Source organism: Sturnus vulgaris, chromosome Z (genome assembly GCF_052056855.1).
Source record: "Sturnus vulgaris isolate bStuVul1 chromosome Z, bStuVul1.hap1, whole genome shotgun sequence".
In the NCBI taxonomy this organism is placed as follows: domain Eukaryota; kingdom Metazoa; phylum Chordata; class Aves; order Passeriformes; family Sturnidae; genus Sturnus; species Sturnus vulgaris.
Window position 1 is genome coordinate 25,197,322 of NC_142283.1, and position 25,381 is coordinate 25,222,702.

At 39.0% G+C, this 25,381-nt stretch overlaps 1 protein-coding gene across 4 annotated transcripts in view; it reads right to left on the minus strand.

Moving 5' to 3' along the window:
* The window catches only part of PTAR1 (protein prenyltransferase alpha subunit repeat containing 1), a 91,955-nt gene extending 69,795 nt beyond the window's left edge, over positions 1 to 22,160 (minus strand). For 3 of the 4 annotated variants that reach the window (XM_088156814.1, XM_014891748.2, XM_014891747.2), the window contains exons 1-5: positions 22,041 to 22,160; positions 15,920 to 16,089; positions 9,069 to 9,135; positions 3,949 to 4,053; positions 1,350 to 1,563 (exon numbers count right to left, since the gene is read on the minus strand). In XM_088156814.1, coding sequence (XP_088012940.1) covers positions 1,350 to 1,563; positions 3,949 to 4,053; positions 9,069 to 9,135; positions 15,920 to 16,089; positions 22,041 to 22,126 — 642 coding nt within the window. In that variant the 5' untranslated portion in view covers positions 22,127 to 22,160. The remainder of the gene's footprint in view (positions 1 to 1,349; positions 1,564 to 3,948; positions 4,054 to 9,068; positions 9,136 to 15,919; positions 16,090 to 22,040) is intronic. The other variant, XM_088156815.1, reaches the window with a different exon arrangement.
* Between the last annotated feature and the right edge of the window lie 3,221 nt (positions 22,161 to 25,381).

Sequence of the window (25,381 nt, forward strand, 5' to 3'; positions counted from 1 at the left end):
GGGATGGCAGGCAAAGTAAATGGATTTTGGAATGATCAAACAAATATAGAATACTTCCTTCACGGGCATGTTTGTGGTTTGTCACAAAAAGCACTCACAACTGACAAAGAATAAACTCTCCATAATAATTCCAGTTCTGCAAAGAGTTATTTCTATTACAATGTAATTATTTTTCTTTAATTAAATTAGTAAGGAATAGTGAGTGCAAAAAGCACTCAAGATGTGATCCTGATCCTCAGACTATTGTTACCAATATAGTGGACACAGAGCTGTTTAGAACTTGTTTTAAGGCACGGAATTAATTGAATTTTCTCTAACAGTGATAACTCCCTTACCCTTTTAGTAAGCTCTTGAAGATAATAAAGTTCCTGTTTTCTATTAATATAGACCTCTAACCCTAACTTCTAACCTCCAATCTATCTTAATCCCGCAATTCTTCTGTTTTCTGAAAACCACTTTTTCATATAGACTTGCTAGGCAGACAAGTCCAAATTTTGCCCTGTGTCTGCAATGGACATAAAAATAATGGCTATATTGACTCAACAATGTCCAGGAAATTCCTTACAACCTCATGTGGCAAAATGCAGCAGTTAAAAGTGAGTTATGTGTCACTGTATCAACCTAATATTCACAAAGAACTCACCCAGCCACTCAGAAAACATGGTATTACAAAACTGCCTATATCATTTTAGACCAAGTCACATTAACTAATTAAATTTGTTGCAGGTCTTGATGTTATAGATGACATTCAACACCACATAAAGTGTCCCCGCTGTCCCAGAAATAGTTTAATCAGCTCCCAGTGTAAATGCTGTCAAAAAGTACTGCTGGAACTGAAGAAATTAATTACAAGCACTACTATGCTTTCTCCAAAATTGATTCCTGCTGACTTTACTTCGTCCTTCAATATTCTGAAACCACAGGTAAGCTGAATAAGGGAGTCAATAAAATGATACTACATTATCAAAATAATATCTGTTACATATTACCTTTTTCCCCTACTAGGAATTTCAAGACTAGCGCTGGAAGAATTACTTAGAGTTGCCGAATCCTTACTTTGGCTCAAACAGTCCCATCTGCAGTCTTCCCACATATGAAGAGAGAAACAGAGCTTTGTACACAGGCAAGAAAAATGTGTTATTTCTGCTGAGCAGAAACTGCTTACACTGGTAAGAGAAATGCAAAACATATTCACTTCAAGATTTTGCCCACCTTCTTAAAACATTCTCTGCTACCTGTGATAACTTCACTTGATAGCCTTCATTCATGTTATACAAACTGCTTTCCAAACCAATATTTTGGTTTTTTGGACAAGAAAATTTAATAATTTATTCACTATTGTATTATACCTTGACAGTGAGCTTTGCCAAATGCTGTAAAACCCAGATGCGATGGGACCAGGCATTGTAGTTGCTTGGATATCTCCCAGCAGCTTCGGAGCAGACATTCATTTCCTCCTGCACTAGTCGGTGAATTCTCTCCACGGGTGCTGCTCCCAAATTTCCTTTAGTTGCAAGACTGGACAAGGAATTTTCCTGAATTAGCTGTTGCAGCACCCATCGTCTGGTTAAACAACGTAAAGTGTTAATAGTGAGCAATTTTAAGAGAAAAAAATGGTGTTTCATTTGCATACACCAAATCTTTCCAATATTTCTATTCTCTGAACTACACTGTAGCTAGGTAAGGGGTGAGTAATAAATAATCATCTGAACGCCTGCCGTGATAAAAGCTATGACACGATGACCACACTCCCAAAACAACTGTATCAGTTTGCTCACTTTAAGTGATCATGGCTACTTACAGCATAGTAAAATGAAACAGAAGTAAACAGCAAATTTATGAAACAGTGTAAGTAGTGTGTGCATGAAATTTCTAATAGGCTCCTCCTTCAAAGCCTTGCATAGCACTAAAATGAAGTACAAAAAGTGAGATAGAAAGAGTGATTTAATAAAAAATTAACTCTGCTTAATATCTTTAACATCTGACAGCACTCCACAATTCACATTTGTTTCCGTACATCAGCAGCAGTAGCGAAGTCCAAAAGGTTTATGGTTTCAAGGGTATAAACAATGTTTTTATTGATGAAGTACAGATTCCTAAATGTTTTGGTTTTTTTGTTTTATTTTGGACAAAGTTTTAGTAGTATTTGTAGATGCAACCTCAGTGCTGCATCTGCTACATCTGCAGCCCCAGCACAAAAGGGTTCTACAAAAACAGATTACAGATGTGCAATTTTCCACAGAGCAGCCCATGTCAATGGAATTGCAATGGTCCATTGTAGAATGCTCAGGAGAGATGGACATCCTCTGGTGTGCAACACAGAGATTATCCTATTTTATACTGGCTCACATGGGTTCCAAAACCAATGAATTGCTTCTTTTGAAGGTGCCAAAATTTCTTTTAACTCCAGGTTAAAAGAAATCAAGAAATAAAATAAAAATAATAAATCCACTCTCTTGAAAGAAAAAATTCTATTTTGCAAGCCATATGTAAAATTATATATCTACATATATATATATAAAATAGATAAGTTAATAACACATTAGTTAACTTTTAAAAAAAGTTACCTCATCTGCTTTTTCTCTCATTTGAAGACATTCATATTAAGTTTGTTCACTCATGGGTTTTATCCGCATTGTGTCTTTTTCATTCAGTTATCAAAAATGGAAAGAATTACCAAAAATGGAAAGCAGTATTCAGAAGTATTAACATGAAAAAAAATCTTATTTTTCCAGTGTTAGCTACCATGTAGAAAAGTTTAACTATGACAAACCGCAAGATTTTTTTCCTATTGTAGCTGCATACTTTTGCTTCAAAGCCATCAAGCAGCACAAGTTAGTAGCATAAGGATGATGAAAAGAAGTGGAACATCAAAATTAAAAATCAATGCTGCTGAACTTCATTGCTGTTGATGTATCAGTGAAACACCCTGCACTATTCCATGCATTGCTTGCTATGTTTGCTTTGAGAATTTTAAGCTCATGCATGCAGTGACGAACAAGAGTTTATCAACAACTTCCACTTCCAAAAATTCTCATGTAGTCAGTGAGTTTTGTTATGTTCTTTATAGAGTACGAAGTCCCTAATGGAGTATCAACTTTACAGCTGCTCTAATGCTGGACATATTAAACACAAACAGTGCACACTGCTTCCTAATGTGTTACATTTAAATCTCTTTAGTGCTGTCTATAAAAGATCGACTTATCTTTTTACTTCTATCATGAAAAAAGACCATACACGTACCAAGTTTTTTGGGGTTTTTTTTTGTTTTGAAGTTGAGCAATGGATTCTATACTTCACTTGGCTCTGCTACGGGCATTTTATGGTCAGTCATGACTGAGATGGTTAGCCTTGGGCATTTGAGTAACTCTGGAGTTAAATTTTCCAAACACGTGAACTGTTATTTTAATATCCAGTAGTAGTGACTGAATGACTTAGTTTAAGTTAAAAATGATGAAAACAAATTCACCAAACCAAAAAGACCAGTATTGAGATAGAAGAGAATCCAGCTTTATTTACAAAGGCTGGCTTTAACAGAATCTTCACTTTCTGAAATGCCCGTAGACAAGCAATACTGTACTAAGTTGGAGAGAAAGGAGAAACCTACAGTGCTCAAATACTTCCAATCGATGGAATCAGAATTTTCAGGTTGAGAATCTTACGTGCTGCAAGACATGATAAACCTCTAAGGAAATTTATCCCCCCTTTTGACATTTATTTTAAAAGTGTGTAGCAGAAAAGGTGCGTAAGACTTCAGTTCTAAGTGTAGAATATAGACAGGTAGCTTCAAAAGCCAAAGAACAGTATTCTGCAACAAGTGGTTCAAAGAATCTGATATATTTCTAGATGTCTTCCTACATGTATGACTTTCCTTAACCCAAGAACAGGAAATCAAAAAAACCTTAGGAAAAATGTTTGAGGAGTCATTAGAAGGCAAAGGAAACCAACCTATGAATCCATGTTTCTGGACTCTTTGGAAACTTGGTTAACGCCAGTTTTCCAAGATGCAAATCTTTTAGTGGATTTAAAGTGCCAGACAGTATTAATTCTTTCCTACAAAAGATAAAATAAATCTGTGTGAATAAAAGTAGTCTGAAAACAGAACACAAATCCCAATTACAAATTGCATGGCATTTCCTTTGTATCATAACATAACTTCACCATCAAACTACAAGAGTTTAAAAACCCTTTAGTGCATTAATCCATTCTGCTATACATATATATAGTATATACAGTATATACTATATATAAGTAAGTATTATGCATGTGTGCACAAAGAACTTTATCTTAATCTGAACACATACAACCCTTTAGTTCTCAAACCTACCAAGAAATTACTGAGTCAACTATCAGTAGGGTTACATATATGAATAAACATCCCTTCTTGAAATTAAGCCCTTAGATCACTGTGTACATCTGAAAATAGTCTTACACATAGCACACCTCCACACGTACTTTTAGTTTTTACATACTGTTCAAGATACAGTGTCAAGGTTCCCTAAATTTATAAAGAAAAGGGAAATATTCTCTGTGAGTAGAATGTTTTGCAAACTTAACAAAAAGACTGCAATTGTTCAGTTTACTTAAATGTAAAACAATCTTTGGTTAAAAAAAAAATTAAAATTTGCCCTGACAAAACTTAATGTTCATCCAACACAACTCTTCCTAGAGTACCTCTCACAGACAGAGCTAAATGAAAATCTGTACTTGTCCTTCTCACCTTCTTTGAACAGAATTCCCTCCCCCTCACCCTCTTCTTTCTAGGTTTTTTAACCCTTATTGCCTGTCCTGAGCATGTTTGTAGACGTGGCCTCATCACTGGTTACTCCAAGGGCATTAGTCTTCATATCCTATTCTCCAATCTAGTAGACAGCAGCTTTGTAAGTAAGTAAGTAAGCACGTAAGTAAGTAAGTTCCAAAGTTACCATCTGCAGAAAGAAAATACACATTTCCCAGAACCTGCAGAAGTCACAACTGAAAAAGGTGAGTGAAAGAAGCAGAAGCAATTTTGGCATGGGTTTGGGTGTTGGCTTTTCTAATAATTTCTGATTCATCATAATAATAGGCATGGCACTAGTAAAGTGAGGAGCAGATGATGAACTCTCTGACCAAAAGACCTCAGTGGGACAGGAGGAAATATATTCTGGAAAGATCTGCTATCAAATAAAAAGGCAAAACTTCTCTGCAGTTTGAAGCAGAAAACATAATGTTGTCCTAAAGTTATGGCCCGAGTCCCACAAACAAATTGATGTATTTCCTTTCTGTGAGTACATATTTTCTGTCTGACTTGGTAATTTTTAGTAGGAAACTGACTCCATCTGGTACTTCAGCTTTATGTTGCTGTAATTTAAACTTATAACCACAGTCAGAAGCTAATGGTTGCAACACTAACAGTGAGCAAATATTCCTTAAAACTGAAGCAGAGTGGGGAAATGTAGAAATCCTCATGGAAGTTTTGCTTCTGATATCTACTGGGAGATCTATTTTTATCTCAAGCAAGTTCCAGCATGCTTCAGATTGGATGATTTTAGCTGGTTTTTAACAGGCAGTTCAGGTATACCAATCAGAAGTGGCAGACTGACCATTCTGTGCCAGTGCACTCAAATTTGGAAAGCAGACAAAGATTGATTCAGGGTCAACATTGGAGTAGGTAGAACAACTGCCTCATTACTGCAAAGCATAAGGTGATCTTTTGGTAAAAATTACTTACTATACACACAGAATGAAAATACAGCCTAGCTCAGTCTGATACTTAAAACAAATACATGTACATATTTAACAAAGATCTAGATTACCAGGCCACCTACCTCCCAAAACCTAAACTTTCAGTGAAGAAATTGTTCTTTCTATATTAAAACATTCACTGTAAGTAAACAGCCCCATCTTTATATGCTTCAAACACTCTTAAAGTAAACTTCCTCTTTTACAAAGTTGAGGAAAAGCACAGACAAGATCCACCTTCACTGCAGTAGCAGAAAAGCTGGTTTTAGCTGTAATCATTTTCAAATGAGAGATTCTCCCATTCACAAAGGACTGTAGGCACTAGTATGACTGAAGTACCATACACTCCCCCATAAACCTCTTCTAAGCTCTATCAGTTAACATCCAAGTTGGGATATATAATTTCTAGCTCACTTTCTTGCCATGTGGATCATAGGTAATGTTTCACCCTTAAGGATTACGGCTCCCATAAAAATTAATCTGGAATCCTTTTGACTTGCCTTATGCTAACACCTTTGAAGTCATTCATATCTGAAAGCAAAATGTGACTTTTCAGAGTGTCTTGTTACCTAAAGTCTTTTCATCACTTGTACATGCCAGGAAGGATAACAGGAAGAAAAAAGGCATTTATGAAAATTATTTTACAATCACTTACATAAAAATTTGGGTCATTTTAACTTGCAAGTCTTTTCAACTTCTAAAAACACAGGATAACTGAATTTAGGATTGACAATTGAAGATATCTGTTATCCCGTTCAGTATGACAGGGGTTTCTCAGTTCCTAGGAAATGACACACCTACTCTTTAGCAAATCTTCCTCTGCCATATAATTACCTCTTGCTCAGGTCTCAGGGTTTTGGTTATACTCCCTGCCCTTCTGTAACTTTCCAGTCACTTCTAATTTAAATAAATAAATAAATAAACAACAAACACATGTAGTAGGTACATTACAACTGTTCAGAATAGTTACAAAGTCAATGCAGACCATCTATTCCTAGCTAGCCTAGATAACATGTTTAAAGTTCTGTGTCCTCCCATGCTTCATTAATCAGATACGATTTTCTGTGGTTGTAGCTGAGCTGAAAGGTTCATCTGTCTTCCATAACACCATTTTAGTCTTCTGACTTAGCTCTGCCAAGTCCTGTGTCCTTTCCTAGGAAGGGATTTCCTTTTCTCTTTCTTCATCAATCTTCAAGTTCAGTGCTACTGAGTCAAACACTATCTCTGAAGATTTCAGCAGAATGCAACATATGAAATAGGGATTAATCCAGCCTACAATGAAATAAATTACAAGAAAGACACAGTGTGCTGGGCTGCTCTTCAGTAAACAACTAGAACACTTTTTATTTTTTAGGCTACTTAGTCTATGATGCTTTTTCCCCTCTCAAAAATCGAGCAGTGAATTTTTATACAAAGAATGCAAGATGAACCTGGCATGACAAATATCATCTGAGCAACAAGAAACCAATCATCCCACAACAAATCCATCATGTTCTGCAAGCAGAGTGCAAGTCTCAATTACAATTAATTCTCAGATCAGACTACCTCAAAATAAGGATTTATCACCAGCATCTGAAGAACACAGTCCTCTGTTCTGTGACTGATTATGCACACATTTGGCTAGCTTGACCTGTAATTTCAAGAGAAGCTGAAATATACGTCAACATAACTAAAGTGCCTCCACTTCAAATGAGTAAACTCCTAGCAGAAGCCTAGAACAATGTAGGGTCAGATGCAGCAAAGCAGCTCCTTTGCTAGTGTGGGCTCCCTGGTAACCTCCACAGATATTGACTGGGTTTGTGTAACAAGATCCCTCTGGATGCTAAACAGAGCTCCAAAGACAGACTGACTGGTAGGTCACTAGTCACCAGTTCAGGGAGTAAGGCCAACTCCTGCAATAATTTTTATGTTGCTAAACCATAAATATCATAAAAGATAAAACAATCCTCATCCATATTCCTTAGCGTTTTTAATTCCACTTACAACTTTGAACTACTCTTCTAGTGCACATAAAAGCTAACTCTTTCAGCTGTCAGGCACAAAAAAAAAAGAGCCAGACTGATAAGGATGAATGCATGTGCAATAACAAAAAATTCCACAAAACATACACTAAAAATCAATTATAAGTACCATAAGATGAGATTACTGTTAACAGCTTCTATTATGTACAAAAGTTCCTAATTCCATTTTATTATTTCAAAGCCACTCAAGCTATACATTTTCATGACAGTAAACCCCTTGCTATCACATTCATCCGCCTTTTTTAGACCTGAGAGACAGAAAGATACAGAACACAGCAGAATCCTTCAGAACTGTATCATCAGTGAAAGAAGAAAAAAGAAAAAGTTGAATTTGCCATAACTAGGGCTGACAACTAGAAGAAGCCATCATCTTTCTAGGTCATTTTGCTAATGCACCACCTGCAATAGTGCACTATAACTACAGAAGTCCTGTTTTCCATTAAAAAAAGAAGGACAGAAGTTAAAATAAAATAAATTTCCATTAAAAAAACAGGACAAAAGTCCTGTTTTCCATTTCCTAGAGACTATCATAGTATTGTCAGCCCTCTAGCTCTTCTGAAATCACAGCTTTTAGACTATCTCCAGTCTTACCTAGGCAGGAAAAAGAAAATATTCCTCCGACACTGAAATGTACAGAATAGTTGTAAGATTACAAAGGTGTAAGGAATTGGTGTTTCTGCAGCCCCTGAAGAGCAGGGAGGTAAATTCCTGTTCCTCCTCCGACTGCTGGTCAAGTTCTGAAGCTTGATCAATGAAAGGAGAGAGGAGGGGGGAAATGTGTACAAAATAAAGGGTAGACACCTTCTCCCCCTCTCTAGCAGTGTATCTGCAGAGCCTCGATAGCCTGCACTGGCAGTGGCAGCAAACTGGGCTGGAATCTCGAAAGAACTCAAGAGGTAAAAATGAGAACAGTGAATACACACAGCAGACATCAGTTGAGCACTGCCCTCGTTAACTGCAGGAGGAAAGAGGACTTGTAGTTCAGTGGGACTTATACACCCTGAAAATCTGGTGCAAACGTGCCTCCACATGCAGCACTATAATCTTCAGCCTACAGTTAAGAAAAAAAAAAAAACCAAAAACAACAACAAAACCCCCCCATACAAACAAAAACCCCCCAAACAAACCAACCGACCCAACAGAAACCAAAAAAAAGGACAGTTTCAAACTATTTGAAATATACAGGAAAGAAGAGATTTTAAAGTCCTTCAGCACTTTTCAGCTGACAAGTTCTTGCTTCATCACCAACAACCACTTGAAGCAAACCTTTCAGCTGAATCCTGTAAGGCCCAGGTCTTTTGATGGCATTTTCTGAGTGCAACATACCTCACATTCCAAGCAGTGGTGAAGTCGGGGTTCAGCAGTAGCAGGGTACACGTGATATCTATCAGCTCTAAAACGATGGAACAAGAGACATTAAGATTAGTAATGATTTGCACACAGCAGCGATATCTTTGCAGTCCCTTACTCCCTTTCATTCCTCAAAGTCTCTCTGCTACAGGCTGCTGTACCTCTGTAAAAGCCTGCTCTCATTCCAGAAGAAATGATAATTTAACTTAAGAGGGAGCAAGATCTGCCATATCCTCAGTATTTAAAATGATGAACTTTTCATTATTTAAAATAATGAAGTGAATATGCCCTCAGCAAGGAAGAATCATTATATAAATCTTTGAGTATTCAGTGATTTTAATCACACACACAATATATGAGAAGCAGAGAATTCTTCAAAGAAAATCCAAAGATTTCTAAATACTATACAGAAGTAAAAACATTACTATTTTAGAACAAGTCTAAACTGCAGATGGCTGACATAAACCATACTGTTACAAAAAATACACACACTATAAAAAACTTGGAGCTAAAAAATGAAACCACAGCTATGAATAAGGATTACAAAAGTACTCCCTATTGAACTGTATAGAAAACACTTTAAATACATTGTGAAGCGCATCGGACTGAAGTTTTAAAGACTAATTCCATTAAAAACCCAAAGCAAAACCCAAAACATTTGCTTAAATGCATCCCTGCATTTAAGCACTGTATACTGTAAATTTACGTATTACACTTATTTTTAACGGTCATAAAAACTGAATGTAACTATCCAATTTAACTGTCAATTAAATTCGGCAACATTTTCTCCTAATCACCCTGCATTTAACATACTAATTAGATCATACTTCAGGTGATATCCAGCAAATAAGAGGTACTTCATTCTTTGAAGGAAAAAGAAAATGATGGTATCTCATGGAAACATATTTCTGGTTAGTGCAGTTAATATGACTGCAAAATGAGCTGTTAAGAAATTTAACAGCAACAGGACATAAATTAATTCACAATGCAAAGGACACGGATTCATGTACCTTTGAAACAAGAGCCAATGGTTCAATAGATCTAAAAGTGAAATCCCTTCATATACTACTGTGTGTCTGATTGATCATTTATATCCAGCAAAGAAATTTTGTGTTTTCCCTTATGTTCTTCCTTATGAGGAACATGCTAAGCCACCAAAGCCACCATATAATGCAAGGGGTGATGGAGGGTGTGGTGTGGAATTCTTTACTGTACTGTTGACTTTGCACTAAGATATAATGTTTTGAAAAGTTTCTCAAGGAACAAACTTAACTTTCTATTTTCACAAGTTTTAGGTAAACCCCTCTTTGCTGCCAACGAATAAATACTTCTCATACGTGCAAAGCTTCTTCCTAACTTGCTGCCTGAATGTACAAATATTATTCCTTGGTTTATGCAATTCCTGAACCAGCAAAGTATTTCTACACCCATTTAATTTTATGCTGCTGACTATCCCAATTCAAATAACCAGGATTACTCACATACACAAAATCAACATACATAGAATTAAACATCTGCTAAGTGTTTTGTGGCTACTGTTTCAATTTTACATTCAAAAATTAGTTTGAAACATTTACCAAAACATCATTTTTATAAGGCGGTATAGTTAAAATTGTGAGCTGTGATTGTTTTATGTACACTTTCCATTTTACCTACAATAATGGTTTTAGTAATTATTAAGTACTCCACTGTACATGTTATATGCACACTATGCAAAAGTTTATTATAGCCTATTTCAGTCTTTTGAATACTTCTCAGAAAAGATTTTTCAAAGTCTACTTAAAACAATACAGCTTTAGTCATGATTTCCAGTTATGACCATTATGGTAATATCAAAGGTCTGTAACAGCATCCAATCACGTCCAACATAAACAGTTTGTTGGCATTTTGTCCATTTTCCCATTACAGAGGTTCACCGCATCCCCAACATTATCAAAGGAAACATGCAGATAAAAGGAAAATCTCCAAATAATAGAGATCTCCAAGTAATCTCCAAGTTCTTTCATGTCACTGTTCTTGGATGTAACAGATGAAGATTTATGAAGCATGGTTCTGAGCCAGAGATGTGAAATGACATAATACAGTAACCTCTAAGCCACTTTTCAGTAGAAAAAATGGCACAATTTAATAACCTCTGAGCCACTTTTTAATAGGAAGTCTTATGACAGCTGGCACACAATGACAGTAGTTGCCAACTATTCCCATGCCAGTAACAAAACCCAACATCTTTTATTTATAAATTATTTTCTACCAGATACGTTTCAGGCAAACTATTGCATTATAGGTGCTCACACTGAGTATCTTTTTGCATGTTAAAGTCTCCCCAACTGCAAAAGGACAAATAAAACAACACAGTTTTAGCTCACCTTAAAATATGGCTATATCCACTTTTTTAGATATTCTGGGAGTAGTTTGTAGCAATTTCAGAAAACCATCTTGACATAACATAAATAGTATGCATTCATAAATACATACATTAAATAAACTGGAGAAAGGATAAAAACATATTGTGAAATTTATATTTCTAAACTCAAATAACATGCAAGAGGACCAGTCATGATTCTGGATTCCAAGTATGCAAAAGAAACTGTAACTAAATTAAACATTTGTGTCACTAACCTACCAATGAGTAACTATAAAGCACTTCCTTCTTCCAGGATCCTATCAGAAAAAATATCAGATACCACATCAGAAAGCAGATACTTGAATCAGCGTCCTGTTGTTCCCCTCTGTTCTATTTTAAATGGCTTACAATGACTCAAACAAAACAGAAGATGTGAGTAGAGACCACACCTGTAATCACCGATTATTATAAGCTTCAACAGAATACACAATTGAGTTCTGAAGCAGTAATAGACAAATCTATCTCTTTACTAGTTATAAAAGAAAACAACAACTCTGCCAAATTCCAAGCATGCACTTTCACCTACAAAAGCACCCTGGAGTCAAATCCTTGAGAATACTTAAGAGAAAACCATAAGATCCATTGACAGAGTATATATACTTATGACACCTTAGAGACAAGCCCAACTGGGAAAGACTTCCACCTTCATTCGCTCCACCACAGCAGTTCAGTTTCTGCTCAAACCTTTTATCAAATGTGAAACTCAATTATGGTAAAACATACTAAACTCCCTTACAAACAGGATTTTAATATGAAAGATCTGACTGCGTTCTACAGGGGTTACAGAAAACCTCAGCAGACATGAAAATGCTGCAGATCACTTCTTCTCACGTATCTGAATTTTTTTAAATAAAGAGATAAAACAGAATGGAGTTTCATTTTCAAAAGAAAGTCAATTAAATTGCAGGCACTAGCCTAAAATCCATGCTACTGCAGTATTCACTGACAGTTTTCTGAGCTGCATTTTGAGAGGAAGTGCTCTGCAAGGTTTCACCTGTGAGGGAAGCAGAGGCCCACAGACACCATCCCTGTGGCATCGGCAGGTGTGACACAGGCATCACAACAAAGCACCTGCACTGCTGCGACTGCAGCAGGGTGCTAGCACACAGATCATGGCTATCAGCTGTCTTCACACACCCAAAAATGTGACAAAGATCTCATTGTTTGTAGTTTGGCTTCAAACAGTAAGTTCTTCTCTGCGTGGAAATTTCAATGGTTAGGCTTTACAACAACACTTGAGACCAAAATGAAGTCTCCCTGCTGAAGATCTGCAGCATAATAACAATACACATCACAAACTCCTACCTCAGACCTCCAAAACCACCGGTGTTGCTAAGATTACCTGTGCTAGTAGGTTCAACCCTTTAAATGCTAAAGTTTGTATTTAGCTCTGTGTCAGTCAACATTAATTATATTCTCTTTATTAAAGCTCTGTTTATTGAATTTTGTAATTGTCTGCATTACAAATTTCAGATTTGGAATGACATCATAATCACCAGTTTCTATCAGAACTGAATAAATCACTAGCAGCAGGTTGGTGGCAGTTATCAAAAAGGTCCTGGTCTGAACGGGTCTAAACATAAACCACAAAGACCAAGAAGAAATTGAAGTTACTTATGTTAGCAATACACATCCCCTAGGAACAGAGTATTTTAAATATGTCTGTAATGAGAAAAAACATTCAAGAAAACAAATTATGTAAAAATAAAAAAATAAAGGGCAATATAGAATTTATGAAGTCCACAAAGTATTTTTCATAAATAATCACATAATGACATGACATCAACCCTCTTGCAGGAGTGTGGAAAACACAATGACACAAACACACACAGAAAATCTGCTAGACAAAAATAAAACACGATCAATGGGTCAGTCACACCCAGCAACACATGAAAACACTTCAAGTTCTTTAAGCTACTCTTTAGAAGGGTAATTAATTCTAGGATCAAGTCAGTACACTGTTACTCTAACACCACCCAAGGTGCACAGAGAGCACTGGAAGACTATGTCGCCAGGAGAATGGGTTCTTCCCTATCATGATCTGTCTTGCCTGCCATTTCATGCTACTCTTTCCAAAATGCTTGCATTATGTATCCATATGTTTGTAATAAGGAATCAAAGTGTGTTTAACAAATCAAACAGTGTTTAATAAATCTAGACCCCACCACCAGGCAGACAAAAGCAGGCAAGACTCTGTGCTTTAAGAATGCTCCCACTCCAAGATCCACTAATTACCTCTATCTTCTTTCTCCATATCATCTCCAAAGGCAAAAGAAGCTCAAGTGCACATCTGCAGACCTGACCAACACCACCTGACTGTGCCATACACTACATTTTAATGAGCATTAGTGCACAACTGGCTTCATCCACTTAAAGTGAAACAGGCTACAGCAATAAAATATTAAAGAAGAGAAAAGCAGATATCAAAGGAAAAAAATACTTCTCCTGATCTACACAGACCTCCTCTCAAAATTTACCTAGTAGTAACAGCAAGTAGTACAATGTCAGTTATGACTAGGTGCTAGAGTCTGCACCAGATGTATGCTAGCATCCCACTATTTAAAACATAATTCTTTAACTCACTACTGCATAAAGCAGCCAGGGAGATTGGCTTTGCTATAGCTGCAATCAACACCGAATGAACGGTGGCTGTTTGGTATGCTTCAGGACGGGAAGACAGTCCCACACATTTTGAAGCAAAATGGACACAGTCAGTGCTTTATGGACAGGTTAGTTACACGTAAGTAGAAAAAAATTAAAATATGGTAACAGTCCAAAACTGAAACCCAGCTGCATGTGAGATACTAAAGATCTGAACTCTGTGAGTGGTCATAGAGTGCTCTTCAACAGAACAGATAGCCCTCTTTCTGAGGGATGTGAAAAATACCATAGCAAGCAAAAGATACTAGAAAGAAGTCTCTGAAAAAAAAAAAAAAAACAGAAATCAGATACTGAGCAGCCCAGCATAAGAACATTCTTTATTCCAACTGCTATTTAGAAGATACTATAAAAATAAACTAAAAACTTGTTTCATAAGCTAGTTATTCTTTTTCATTCTTACTCTGAACAGGACACCTTATAAGCAGTCAAATACCTCCTATGTCACACCAGTTCATAATTCTTTATTTTGAATTTTTTAAAGAATACATACAAAAGAATTTTTCATGCAAGTTAAACTAAAAACCAAACCAAACCAAAACAAAGAGATGAGAAAAGAAATAAAACTTTACTAAGCTATAGGGACTAATGATTTCTGGTACTTCTACATTTGAAACACACTACACTCATTTCTTACAGTAGATATATACATCACCACATTTTCCTTTTGACTCAGGAGAATAGGTGAAAATTCCTTTTGTATCAACTAACATCACTTCTTTAAATAATCCACTGAAGTAAGTTGTCTGTCTCTAATATTTCCAGTTTGGGGAAGAGAAAAAGAAATTTTAGTTTCAAATGACCCTAAACTTGTTTAAGTTAAGATGCACAATCCAAAGTCTGCTCTCCGCAGTAACTCCCATTTCTTCCAGAACAGGTTAAACTGGCATTGGGAAGGGTAAATGATCCAGACATGGGCATTAGGAAGGGTAAATGTCAGTCAGTTTGGAGATTACACTGTGGTGGGAATGATGTGCTGGAGGGTAGGAAGGCTCTGCAGGGGCATCTGGACAAGCTGGATCGATGAGCTCCTTGTATGAGGTTCTAATGGGTCCTGCCCCTGGGTCACAACAATGCCACATGACACCATGGGCTTTGGGAAAGATGCTCGATGGAAAAGGACCCAGGGATGTTGGCCAGAACCAGCTGAAGATGAACCAGCAGTATCCCCAGGTGGTCAAGAAGGCCAAGGGCATCCTGGCTTGGATCTCAACAGTGTGTCCAGCAGGATCACATCAGTGACCATCTCTGTGTACTCACTGAGACATCATGGTGCTGGAGTGAGCCCAGAGAAGGGGAACTGGAGCACAGATCTTATAAAGAGGAGCTGAGGGAGCTGGAGGTGTTTAGCCTGGAGAAAAGGGGGCTTGGGAGAACCTTACTGCTCTCCAAAACTACATAAAAGGAGATTATAGCCAGGTGAGTGTCAGTTTCCTTTCACAGGTAACAAACAATAGGATGAGAGAACATGGTCTCAGGCTGCACCAGAAGTTTAGGCTGGATATGAGGAAAATTTCCTCACTGAAAGAGCTGTCAAAATTGAAACAGGCTGCCCAGGAAGTGGTAGAGTCACCGTCCCTAGATGTATTTTGGAAGACATGTAAACACAGCACTTAGGAACGTGATTTAGTGTTGGACTTGGCAGTGTCAGGTTTATGGCTGGACTCCGATCTTACAGCTCTTTTCCAAACTAAATGGTTTTATGATAAATAAAAAATGTGCGCTAGAAATTACATAATATACTCTTCTCCAACTCAGAACTTACCATCCTTGTTCAGCCACTGTTTTCTCTGTCTGTAGAGGAGAAGTTTATTGTGGACATACGGCAAAAGAAACTTCACACACCAGCTCTCCACACCAAGCTTGTTTTCTACCAGGACAATAGGGCTCCGGTTATATCTGGCTTCAGGGCAGGGTATTAATCCAATTTCATCTCTTAAAAAACAGAAAGAAATATAATTAAGCTTCTTGTCAGTAGGTGACAATGATTTTTCTCAACAGAGCATGTTGGCAATGCTTCCCAACCAAACATTCCACCATCTTTTTTCCTCATCTTTGCTGAAATCTGTAATCTGAAGTTTTATTTGATTTTCACAAAGATCCTGAATTACGAAAGCCCTATTTTTTCTGTATTTAGAGTATCATCCAAGCAGTTTAACTCAGCTGAATCAACACAAGCACCCCGGCCTTGTAATAAATATGTAACAGAGCTGTAACAACTGCTCTGGCAAGAGAATCAGAGCATGCTAACTAGTACAGGCACCTGACTGACCAAAAGCTACCCAGATATGCCCTGCAGCAGCATGACCAGGTGCTCTGAAACTAAAGATCACACAGAAGAATACGCTCACTTCCACATGTCCCATTTTCCATTGTCTGATGCAAGGCAGCACGATCAACAGGAGGAAGATTTGAGACACAGAAGCCAGTCTAATTAGATGATAACTCTCTATGAGAAACTTAAGCTTTTAAAGCAACAGTGACAAACACGAGCATTTCTACTGGCAAACAAAGCAGAAGAGACTCAGCTGTTTAGTTTCAATAGCTCGTACTGTATTTTACTTTTTCATCAAGTTTTTCTAGCATGCTGAGGAGCAGCTTCAGCAGTTTCTTAAAAATAAACACAGCTAATCAAGAATTCACACTTATTTGGACAGAAAGCAACATTATTTTGTACTTTCCATTATGCATAATTTCTCCACCAGCATCCATTTAATGGAAAAAATTGTTGCTAAAGACAGAAATCCTCAGCTCCCACGCAGAACCAAAAAGATTTATTGTGATCTCAGAAAACAAATTCTCCATTCTAAGTCTTCTTAATACAAGTTTTACAGACACGCTTCAAGTGTCACTTCCTCAACCTCAACTCAGTTATCTCATATAAAATTTATTACAGGGTACTCTGAGCATGCTGATTCAGTTCTGTGTCCTCACTGGACTTTTACTGGGGTAATCAAAAGTGGCACAGTATGCTTGTTCAAGAACATATTAGCTGATTCAGAAAATAGATTTGATCTTCCATACATTACAACATATATCACAAGCCACAGATAACACAGGTAAGCTGAACTCAAGATAAAACACTCACAAGTTATGTGGCTCTGTCTCCAAACATACACTCAGGTCCCTTTAGCTTCCCTGGTCAGCTGAGAACAGAGAGAAGAAAAAAGCATTCTCCTACTCCACTAAAAGCAAGAAATTGGTATCAAACCAAGACCCTTATCTGTGCTGCTTCACATAACACAAGCTTCAAAAAGCAAGATTAAACCTAAAATGACATTCTAGTCTACTTCTTTCAACAGAGTATCTTAATAACCTGCAGTTTGTACATATTGCTGGGTCTTTATTCTATGAATGCTAAACCCAGTCCTTGGCCAAGCTTTGTCTGGCCTTACATACAGGGACATGAAAGTCTCCAAAAGCAAAAAAGATGCAGTCAGACACTGCTTGGCTAATCAACTCTGTGAATTATCATAAGAACTTACCAGCTGTAACTTACAAACAGTATACCAAAGGTAAACAGCAAGGAGAGAAAAAAAAACAGAAAACAAACATCCACGCCTTTAATTATTACCAAATGCAAGAAGTCTGACTTGGGTGAACTAAGTTTGACAATACTGCTTTGAACACGCCAAAACAACATACAGGCACAGTTTGCACAAAGCTGACAAGTCAGCCTGAAACACTTCAGAATGCACTCTGGTAGCCAAAACCACCAGAGGACTAGACCCACGGCATACTGAAATGTATTAAGACAAAAAATGCTTTATCTGGCATCTCAGCTTTTGCAAAGATGCAAACCAGGATTTGTCATCTGGTAACAATCTTTTCTCCAACACTTGGGTATCATATTTGATGATTCACATGGTTCAGAAATCATGTGGCATTTCAGTTCCGGAGAATCAAGAGAATTCACAGTGCCAAATACCAGGGATGCAGATTTATCTGAGATGGGGTGTCTATCTCACAAAACAATTTATTCAGGGCACAATCTATTTGTCCTTCTGAAGGCCCCTCAGATCTGCAGAAGGACCAAGCAACAGAGCAAGCCTACCAGGAGACACTACTCAAGAATGCCTGAAGTGTTTGCTCCATCATGCACCCAAAGCAAAACCCCTGCTCCAGGACTCACATGCAGACACTGCTGAATTAGTGCTTGTGAAATGAAGTGATCAACCACGCAAAACATCCCTGGACATATGATGGACATGTGTGGTTACTGCACTAAAAAGAGAGGGAAAGGACAGCAACACACGCGGACCTCTCTAGGGAAAAAAGGCCAACTTTATTGTACGGACAACCCGTATTTAAAGTGTGTTACGTGCAGCTAGGACAGGGCAGTAGCTCATTGGACAATTGGGAAAAACATCCGTGGGACAGTACCTCAGGATGTATCCCACGGGAAAGACACCAGGTGTTAATCTTTATTATGAATTCCACTCTGTTTTTCACCATATTATCACCTTGGGAGACTTCCTCCCTAACTGAAGCTGTCAGGTTTGTCAGCCTGGGAATGGATCTGAGAGTCAGGAGAAATCCAGGCCTGAAAAAGAATTTCCAAGCTGTAATTCCCTAGCTCTCTAAATGTGCGTGTCCGCAGACATGGTACTTGTTCATATGACAAGACTGCCCAAACTCACTGCAGAATGGTCAACGCCTACATTTAGGTCAAGTGACAGGTGCAAGAAGCTTACAATACTGAAAGAGACACCAACTGAGGGCTACTTTTCATTGGTATTGTTATCACTGTTCTAAAGTAAGGTTCAACTTCTCTCCCAAGATTTCCCAATTTTCTGATATTGTTTCCCGAAGTTTAGAAGTTATTTAGTGCTTTTATATTTATTTTCCTCAAAGCAGGCACCATAGTCACAAAAATTAAGTTCCAAAAATTTCAAGATTATTTCTATGTTTACAGGATACCACATCATTTGATATTACAGAAACATACTGTGGAAACAGTCAGAAAGTGGAAGGTTTTAGGTGAGTTGTAATGAAATCTTTCACCATTACAATTCCTTCAACCTGGGCTGAAACTAGAGAAGATGCGCAAAATGACATCTGGAAGACCCTGGAGCTGCAAAATCCAGACCTGGTCCATAGTGCAAACCTTAGTTAGGACAGAACAGTACTGACAAAGACTGCAGGACCTGCTTCAGGAGTCCCAGTCTGTTGATTCAGCCATTCAATAAACCCTAGCCTGCTTTAAACTTTTAAAGCCGTGATAATACAAAAAAGTTCCCTCTGTTACAAAACCATAATACCACAGTATAGCCAGGGGAGAAAGCATTTAGTGTGACACTTCCATTATGGGTCTTCAGCTTTAGGTATTCCATGTAGACGGACCTTCTCTGATTTCTCTTCTAAAAAATCACCTTTAAAATAACCCAACCTCTCTTGGCAGAATGTAAGTAGTACCCTCAGATTTTATACACGAATATTGGGCTATCATCTAGTTCAAGAGTTCATCTTGCCAGTTATGCCCAACAAATTCATGTGGTTTTTTGACAAAATCATCTGCTTCTGCTTCACTTTACGTGCAAAGGAAGAACAAAGTTCAAAGAGAAAGTATACACTGATCTGCTCACTCTTGGTGATCTATTCAGGCCCAATGGGATACTCATGTATGTGACTTTATCAAGACGTATGCTTGGAAAACTGGGTAAAAACACTTCCACGTAAATTTTAAAGCCTTGCAAAATTGAAAACTAGCATGCTGACACAGTCATACAACTGAAAATAAACGGAGCTATTAGAGAGAAAAGGCGAAAAGAATTTTGAGTTGTATATTTAGTTATAAGCTCATCTTAAAAAAATACAGTCTTGCTGCAAATTTAATTTAAATTGGAAAAGAGAAACATCTATCGTTACACTTAGTCTAAAACTTTATTTTTACATGCTCTTTAGTGCTGATCTCACTTTAAAACTTATGATATTATGAACCTACCAGAACAAAACACCCATTCTGACAGATGCTAAGTGGGTAGGTGTACAAGCAGCCATTGACAAGGGTCAATAGATGCTAGAAAAGAAGTAAGTAGGGGACAAAAGTATGGTAAGTGAATAGGAATATCATCCATAGAGCAGATTCCTTATTTTCAGTGAAGCTAGGCAGTACCCATGTAAAATAATTCAAACCTGGATTGAAATAGGTTGAATTCAGGACACCACCTGTCAGGAACTGCAGCTGGCCAGCAGCAGAAGACAAGATGCAGATACACGAAAAGACCTGGCCAGCACGGCTACAGCCTGGTGCTCCCGAGGCACAGAGGCAGCACAGGCAATGGCCCACAGCGTACATCGGCCTGCAGAGTCCCATTCCAAGTAGCTTCAACCACTTCAGAAATACAGCAGGCAAGACTGTCACTCTTCCTACTTTGAGGGATAAACTAGCAGCAGCTTGTGCTCTTTCACTTGAAGCATATCACAGCACATCCGTCTCAGCACACACAACTCTTGCAGACTACCTTCATCTCAGAGATTATATCTATGAAAGAAAATTGCAATAGCAGCAAATTCTTCAAAAGCACCATCTCAAAGCTTGCTACCAATAAAGAATTCTGGCAGAGGAGTGGGAACAATGAAAAAATCAGAACATTCATTCATAAATACCAGCCATTTACAGTGCATTATGCTTCATATCCTAAAAATGAAACTTCAAGGCAAAACGCAGCCTTTTTTTAACCAGCATCCATATGCTGCATTTTAAAACCTGGCCGCCCACCCAAATTGCTTACTACATTTAGAGAAACATGAGGGTATTTACTCTAATCTTCTCTTGTTAAGCAAAGGGATAAATTAGGTACCATAAAATTTTCCTATGCAATTGTTTAGCTTTCTGGAACAGATTAACAGGCCACCACCTCAGAGACTGCAGAGTTTCCAGCTGACGCAAATACATCTCACTTAAATTAGGAAGTTATCATTCATTATGTGCTACCTTATTTGCCATAATTATCATGAAGCTTGCACACAGGTTGAAAGACACTTCCCTAGTTTGCGTCTTAAAGGCCGGGGAAATATATTCTAGGAAATATATTCTGGGAAACAGAAATATGGAAGGCACTTAAAACAGGGTCTCAAGGCTGGTCAGTAACACTGAAGAATAAAACAGAACATCTGCCCCCCAGATTGCTGTATAAATCTGATTGTCACAAGACAGCAATCACTGTGGTTTGCATCTTCATAGTCTATCTTCCTCAAAATAACACACAATGAAAACCACTGGCACTTCTACCAACAGATACGAATTTGAAGTTGGCATTACCCACAGCGCTCTGTTCGTACAAAGGTGCGATTCAGGGGGCTTCAATCCTAAGCTTTGTTCCCTCCAGCGCCAGAGCTCTGCTCCAGGCAGACACAACCCTGCGGGGGCTGGAAGGACTGGCTCACCCGCAGGGAAGGCTCAGCCCCATCCCGATTGTGCGCTGAGTTTAACACTGCCGAACATCGAGCTCAGAGAGAGGTCACTTAGCAACTTCTCTTTGAAAATATATCTATCGCTCCCCAACTGCGGAGCCCTTGCTGGTTTCCAAGGCTCAGTACGTTTCACCGGCGGGGCGGCTGCGGCAGCCGCGCTGCAGACGGGGCCGCACCGGTGTCCAGCGGCTCAGGCTCCTGGAGCGCGTCCCGGAGAAGCGGCGGCAGGAGAGCACCGAGGACGGGGACACGGAGTCCCGGCCCAACGAGGCGCAGCTGCCGCCGCAGCCGCCCGGAGCCGGCCCTCCCGCTCGGAGCAGACCCGGCTGGTCCCCGCGGCCGCTCACGGCGTGACCTTGGGCCCGGCCCCGGCCCCAGCCCCGCCGCGGCCCCGCCGGGACCCGCACCCCGCCCGCCGGCGGCCGCGGAGCAGCCCTCCCTCCGCGCCGCCCGGCCCCGGCCGCACTCACATGTGTGGGTTCCGCTGGAAGGCGTTGCGGATGTCCTTCACGACCCGCTGCACCAGCACCGCCACCTCCTCCGGCGACTCGGCCATGTTCCCGCAGGCGGCGGCGGGAGCGCTTCCGGGGCAGCGCGGGAGCGGCGGGCGGGGCGGTGCCGGGGCGCGGCCGCCGGGCCGGGCGGGAGCGCGGCCGCTGCTCCGCCGCCGTGCGATCGCTCCGTGCGTGTCTGGGTCCGGAGGCGCGCCAGGCCACGGTGCTTTGAAAGAGAAGCGTTGTGTACAGAGCTTCTCTTGAGCCCGGAGAGACATGGGCGCGCTTATCTTCGCGGCTGAGTGGTTGTAATTCTGGACCGTAACTTACGTATTTGCTTGTCATTAGAAATCAATGTATTTACCAAGAATTAACCGTGGGTAGTTGATTTGTCTCTAATTTGAAAGTTTGTAATGTCATCATCATCTGCTTCATCGTTACCTTCCTACCCCCTCCCCCCCCCAAGAGGCCTGGTAGATCCTTCCATATATTCTCCTTAAAAATAAAATCTAAAGCAACAAAAAAAAGGCATATAGAATGTTTTGTGAGGCCTTCTTAATAGCCCATATATTAAGTCCAGGTTTTCATTCACTTTGTAGAATGTATTTAATACACACGCGCAATTTTTATGATGTGTGGTGTCTAAAATTATTGAAGCAAATGGATGCATTCTGGATGCAAATAAGCAAAATTACAAATATGAGGAAAGGTGTTGCAGCACTTGGTGAGTATTTGGAGATATTTTTAACTGAAAAATACAAACTGTTTTCCAAAATAGCTTAGATTGCTGTGTTCAGCATAACCCCGAATTTTTAATTTATGCCTATTTGCTGAAAAGGAGTAAGTCAGTTTTATGTGATGGACAGTATACCTTTCCTGGCTCACTGTCTTCTCACTTCGTCCTGTGCAATTTGTTTGTGTATAGGTTTGAGTCACATTTGTGAAAAGCAGCAAATTGAAGTTCAGTCGGGGACTGCAGTGACTGAAATAGTTCTAGCTATGAGGTTGGTTTGGGTTGGGTTTCTGTTGTAATTCTGTTAAGAGGTGAATTACACTTAAATGAAACACCTTTAAGATATCATTAATCATGACAAAAATACTCTATGGATTAAAAGTCTAATTTTTTGTGTTTGTGATGTGTTAGGGTTTTGGTGTTTTTTAATTTTACTATTGGGTATAAGTGAAAATCAATCATAACAATGCAAACCTCTTAAAGTACTGAAAATTGATACAAAACTACTAATGTCTTTTAAAGTTGCAAAAGTAGTTATTTAGAATTGTGCAATCAACTGACAATATACTGGCTATGACTTCATGCATACCTTTTGAAGAGGACTGAATATTAAACTGCTTATTTAAATGTCACAATAAAAGGTATCTCAGTTGTACATCTTAGCAATTATATACATTGTTACAGCTTGTAAGGTGGGCATTGGTATTAATATTGCACATGAGACTTTATAGTAGCTTTTGGGAGTGAGTTGTGAATTGTCAGCCTAAAATGCTTACTTGCCATAATTTTCGGTAAATTATAATAATTTCTTTCAGAAAATACTATTTTGTTATATTTCACATAGGGCATAAACTGTAGAAAATACCCTGCAATTAAATAGTCAAGAATTATCTGTTACACACAGAGAAGAAATTTCCCTGAGTAATCCATTCCTGTGTCATCTGAGGCAGTCTCAAAAGTATTGGAAACAATTTGCTTTTCTCATGGGTACAGAATAATACATCCTTCTAACTATAAAAAGTGACATAACAAACTCCTAGTGCATTAAACTTTCCTTAATAAATGCCTAAAAGATTAAAATCTTGCAATTTAGATCCAATTCACCAGGTATGAAATGTAATTGTTAATTTCTTCATGGCCACCTTTGCAAAATGTATAATATTCTTGGCTGTTTCTGTGCCTCTCAACTATTTTAATTTGTCAGAGCTTTATGGACAAGTCCAACTGAGTTTAATGCAATTTATCTCAGCATTATATTTTTTATGAAAATGCCTCACAGCTGGTACTAGTTGTCCCCTCTTTGTGAGGGTGGAAACAAGTGCATGGGGAAATGGGCACATCAGTCTTAGTCATTTCCTATGGCCTAATATTTTTCTAAGCAGATCGCTTGCATGGCCAACATGAAGGAAAGTGCATCACTACTGTCCTTGCTTTTCTGTTTGTTACAAAGACTATTTGAAAATTTGACAGCCATGGTACAAATGCAGGAGGTCACAGCACATTTTTTTAATGTAATGAAAAGCATGAGTCTTCAGATTTTTTAGTGATGGTTCTTTAACATCAGAGAATGTGGTGGGTGTGTATATGGATTTGTACTTAGTAGTTGTGCATGTGTTTGATTTTCAGATTAGCAAACAGAAAGGTTGCTGCTGTTTGAGACAGGGGTACCCATGGTGGCTGAGTTAACAGTGCTTTGATTCATTTTTGGGCCACGCTGACACACAGTCCTGGCTGAAATCAACCCTGCCGACTTGTGTACAAGAAGCCACATCTTACTGGGGATTAGTGCCCTGAGTCAGAACCACAATGCTTTGTCTGGTGTGGAATTGGGTGGAATGCAGCATTGCTACACTTTTACACTGCACACACACCCAAAGGGGTGTTTGACTACAGGGCTGTCACTTCTTACTGCAAGTGTCTACAGTGGCCAGAGCCCACTGAGCTCTCTCGGGCAGGGATGCTTCTCAGAGTCATGTCTCAAGACTGGCAGATTGCCTTACCCAGCGTTTGATGTCTACAATAAGGGATGATCTAAAAAGGTCTAAAACTGTATTGTAAGCAAGCCAATTATTTGTCATGCAGTAAGTACTAGGTTGTATGGCTGCTGTTCAGTCATTGTTTAATGTAATATTTGGTTAACCCCACAACATTGACTCAAGGCATCATTGTGGTTAGAAAAGATGTTCAAGATCACTGAGTCCAACCTCTGACTGAACAATGTCAAATAAACCTATAGCACTAAGTGCCCTGTTCTGGAGGATTCATTTCTTAAACTCCCCAGGAATGGTGACTCCATCACCTCCCTGGGCAGCCCATTCCAATGTCTCAGTGTTACTCCAGTGAATAAATTCTTCATAGTATCCAACCTGACCCTCTCTGGGTGCAGCTTTAAGGCCGTTTCTTCTCATCCTGTTGTCAGAGAAAAGAGACCAAGCCCTACCTGGCTACACCCTCCTTCCAGGCAGTTGTAGAGAGTGATCAGGTGTGCCCTAGAGCCTCCTTTTCTCCAGCCTGAACACCCCCAGCTCCCTCAGCTGCTCCTCATAGAAATTGTGCTCCACACCCTTCCCCAGCTCATCTACCC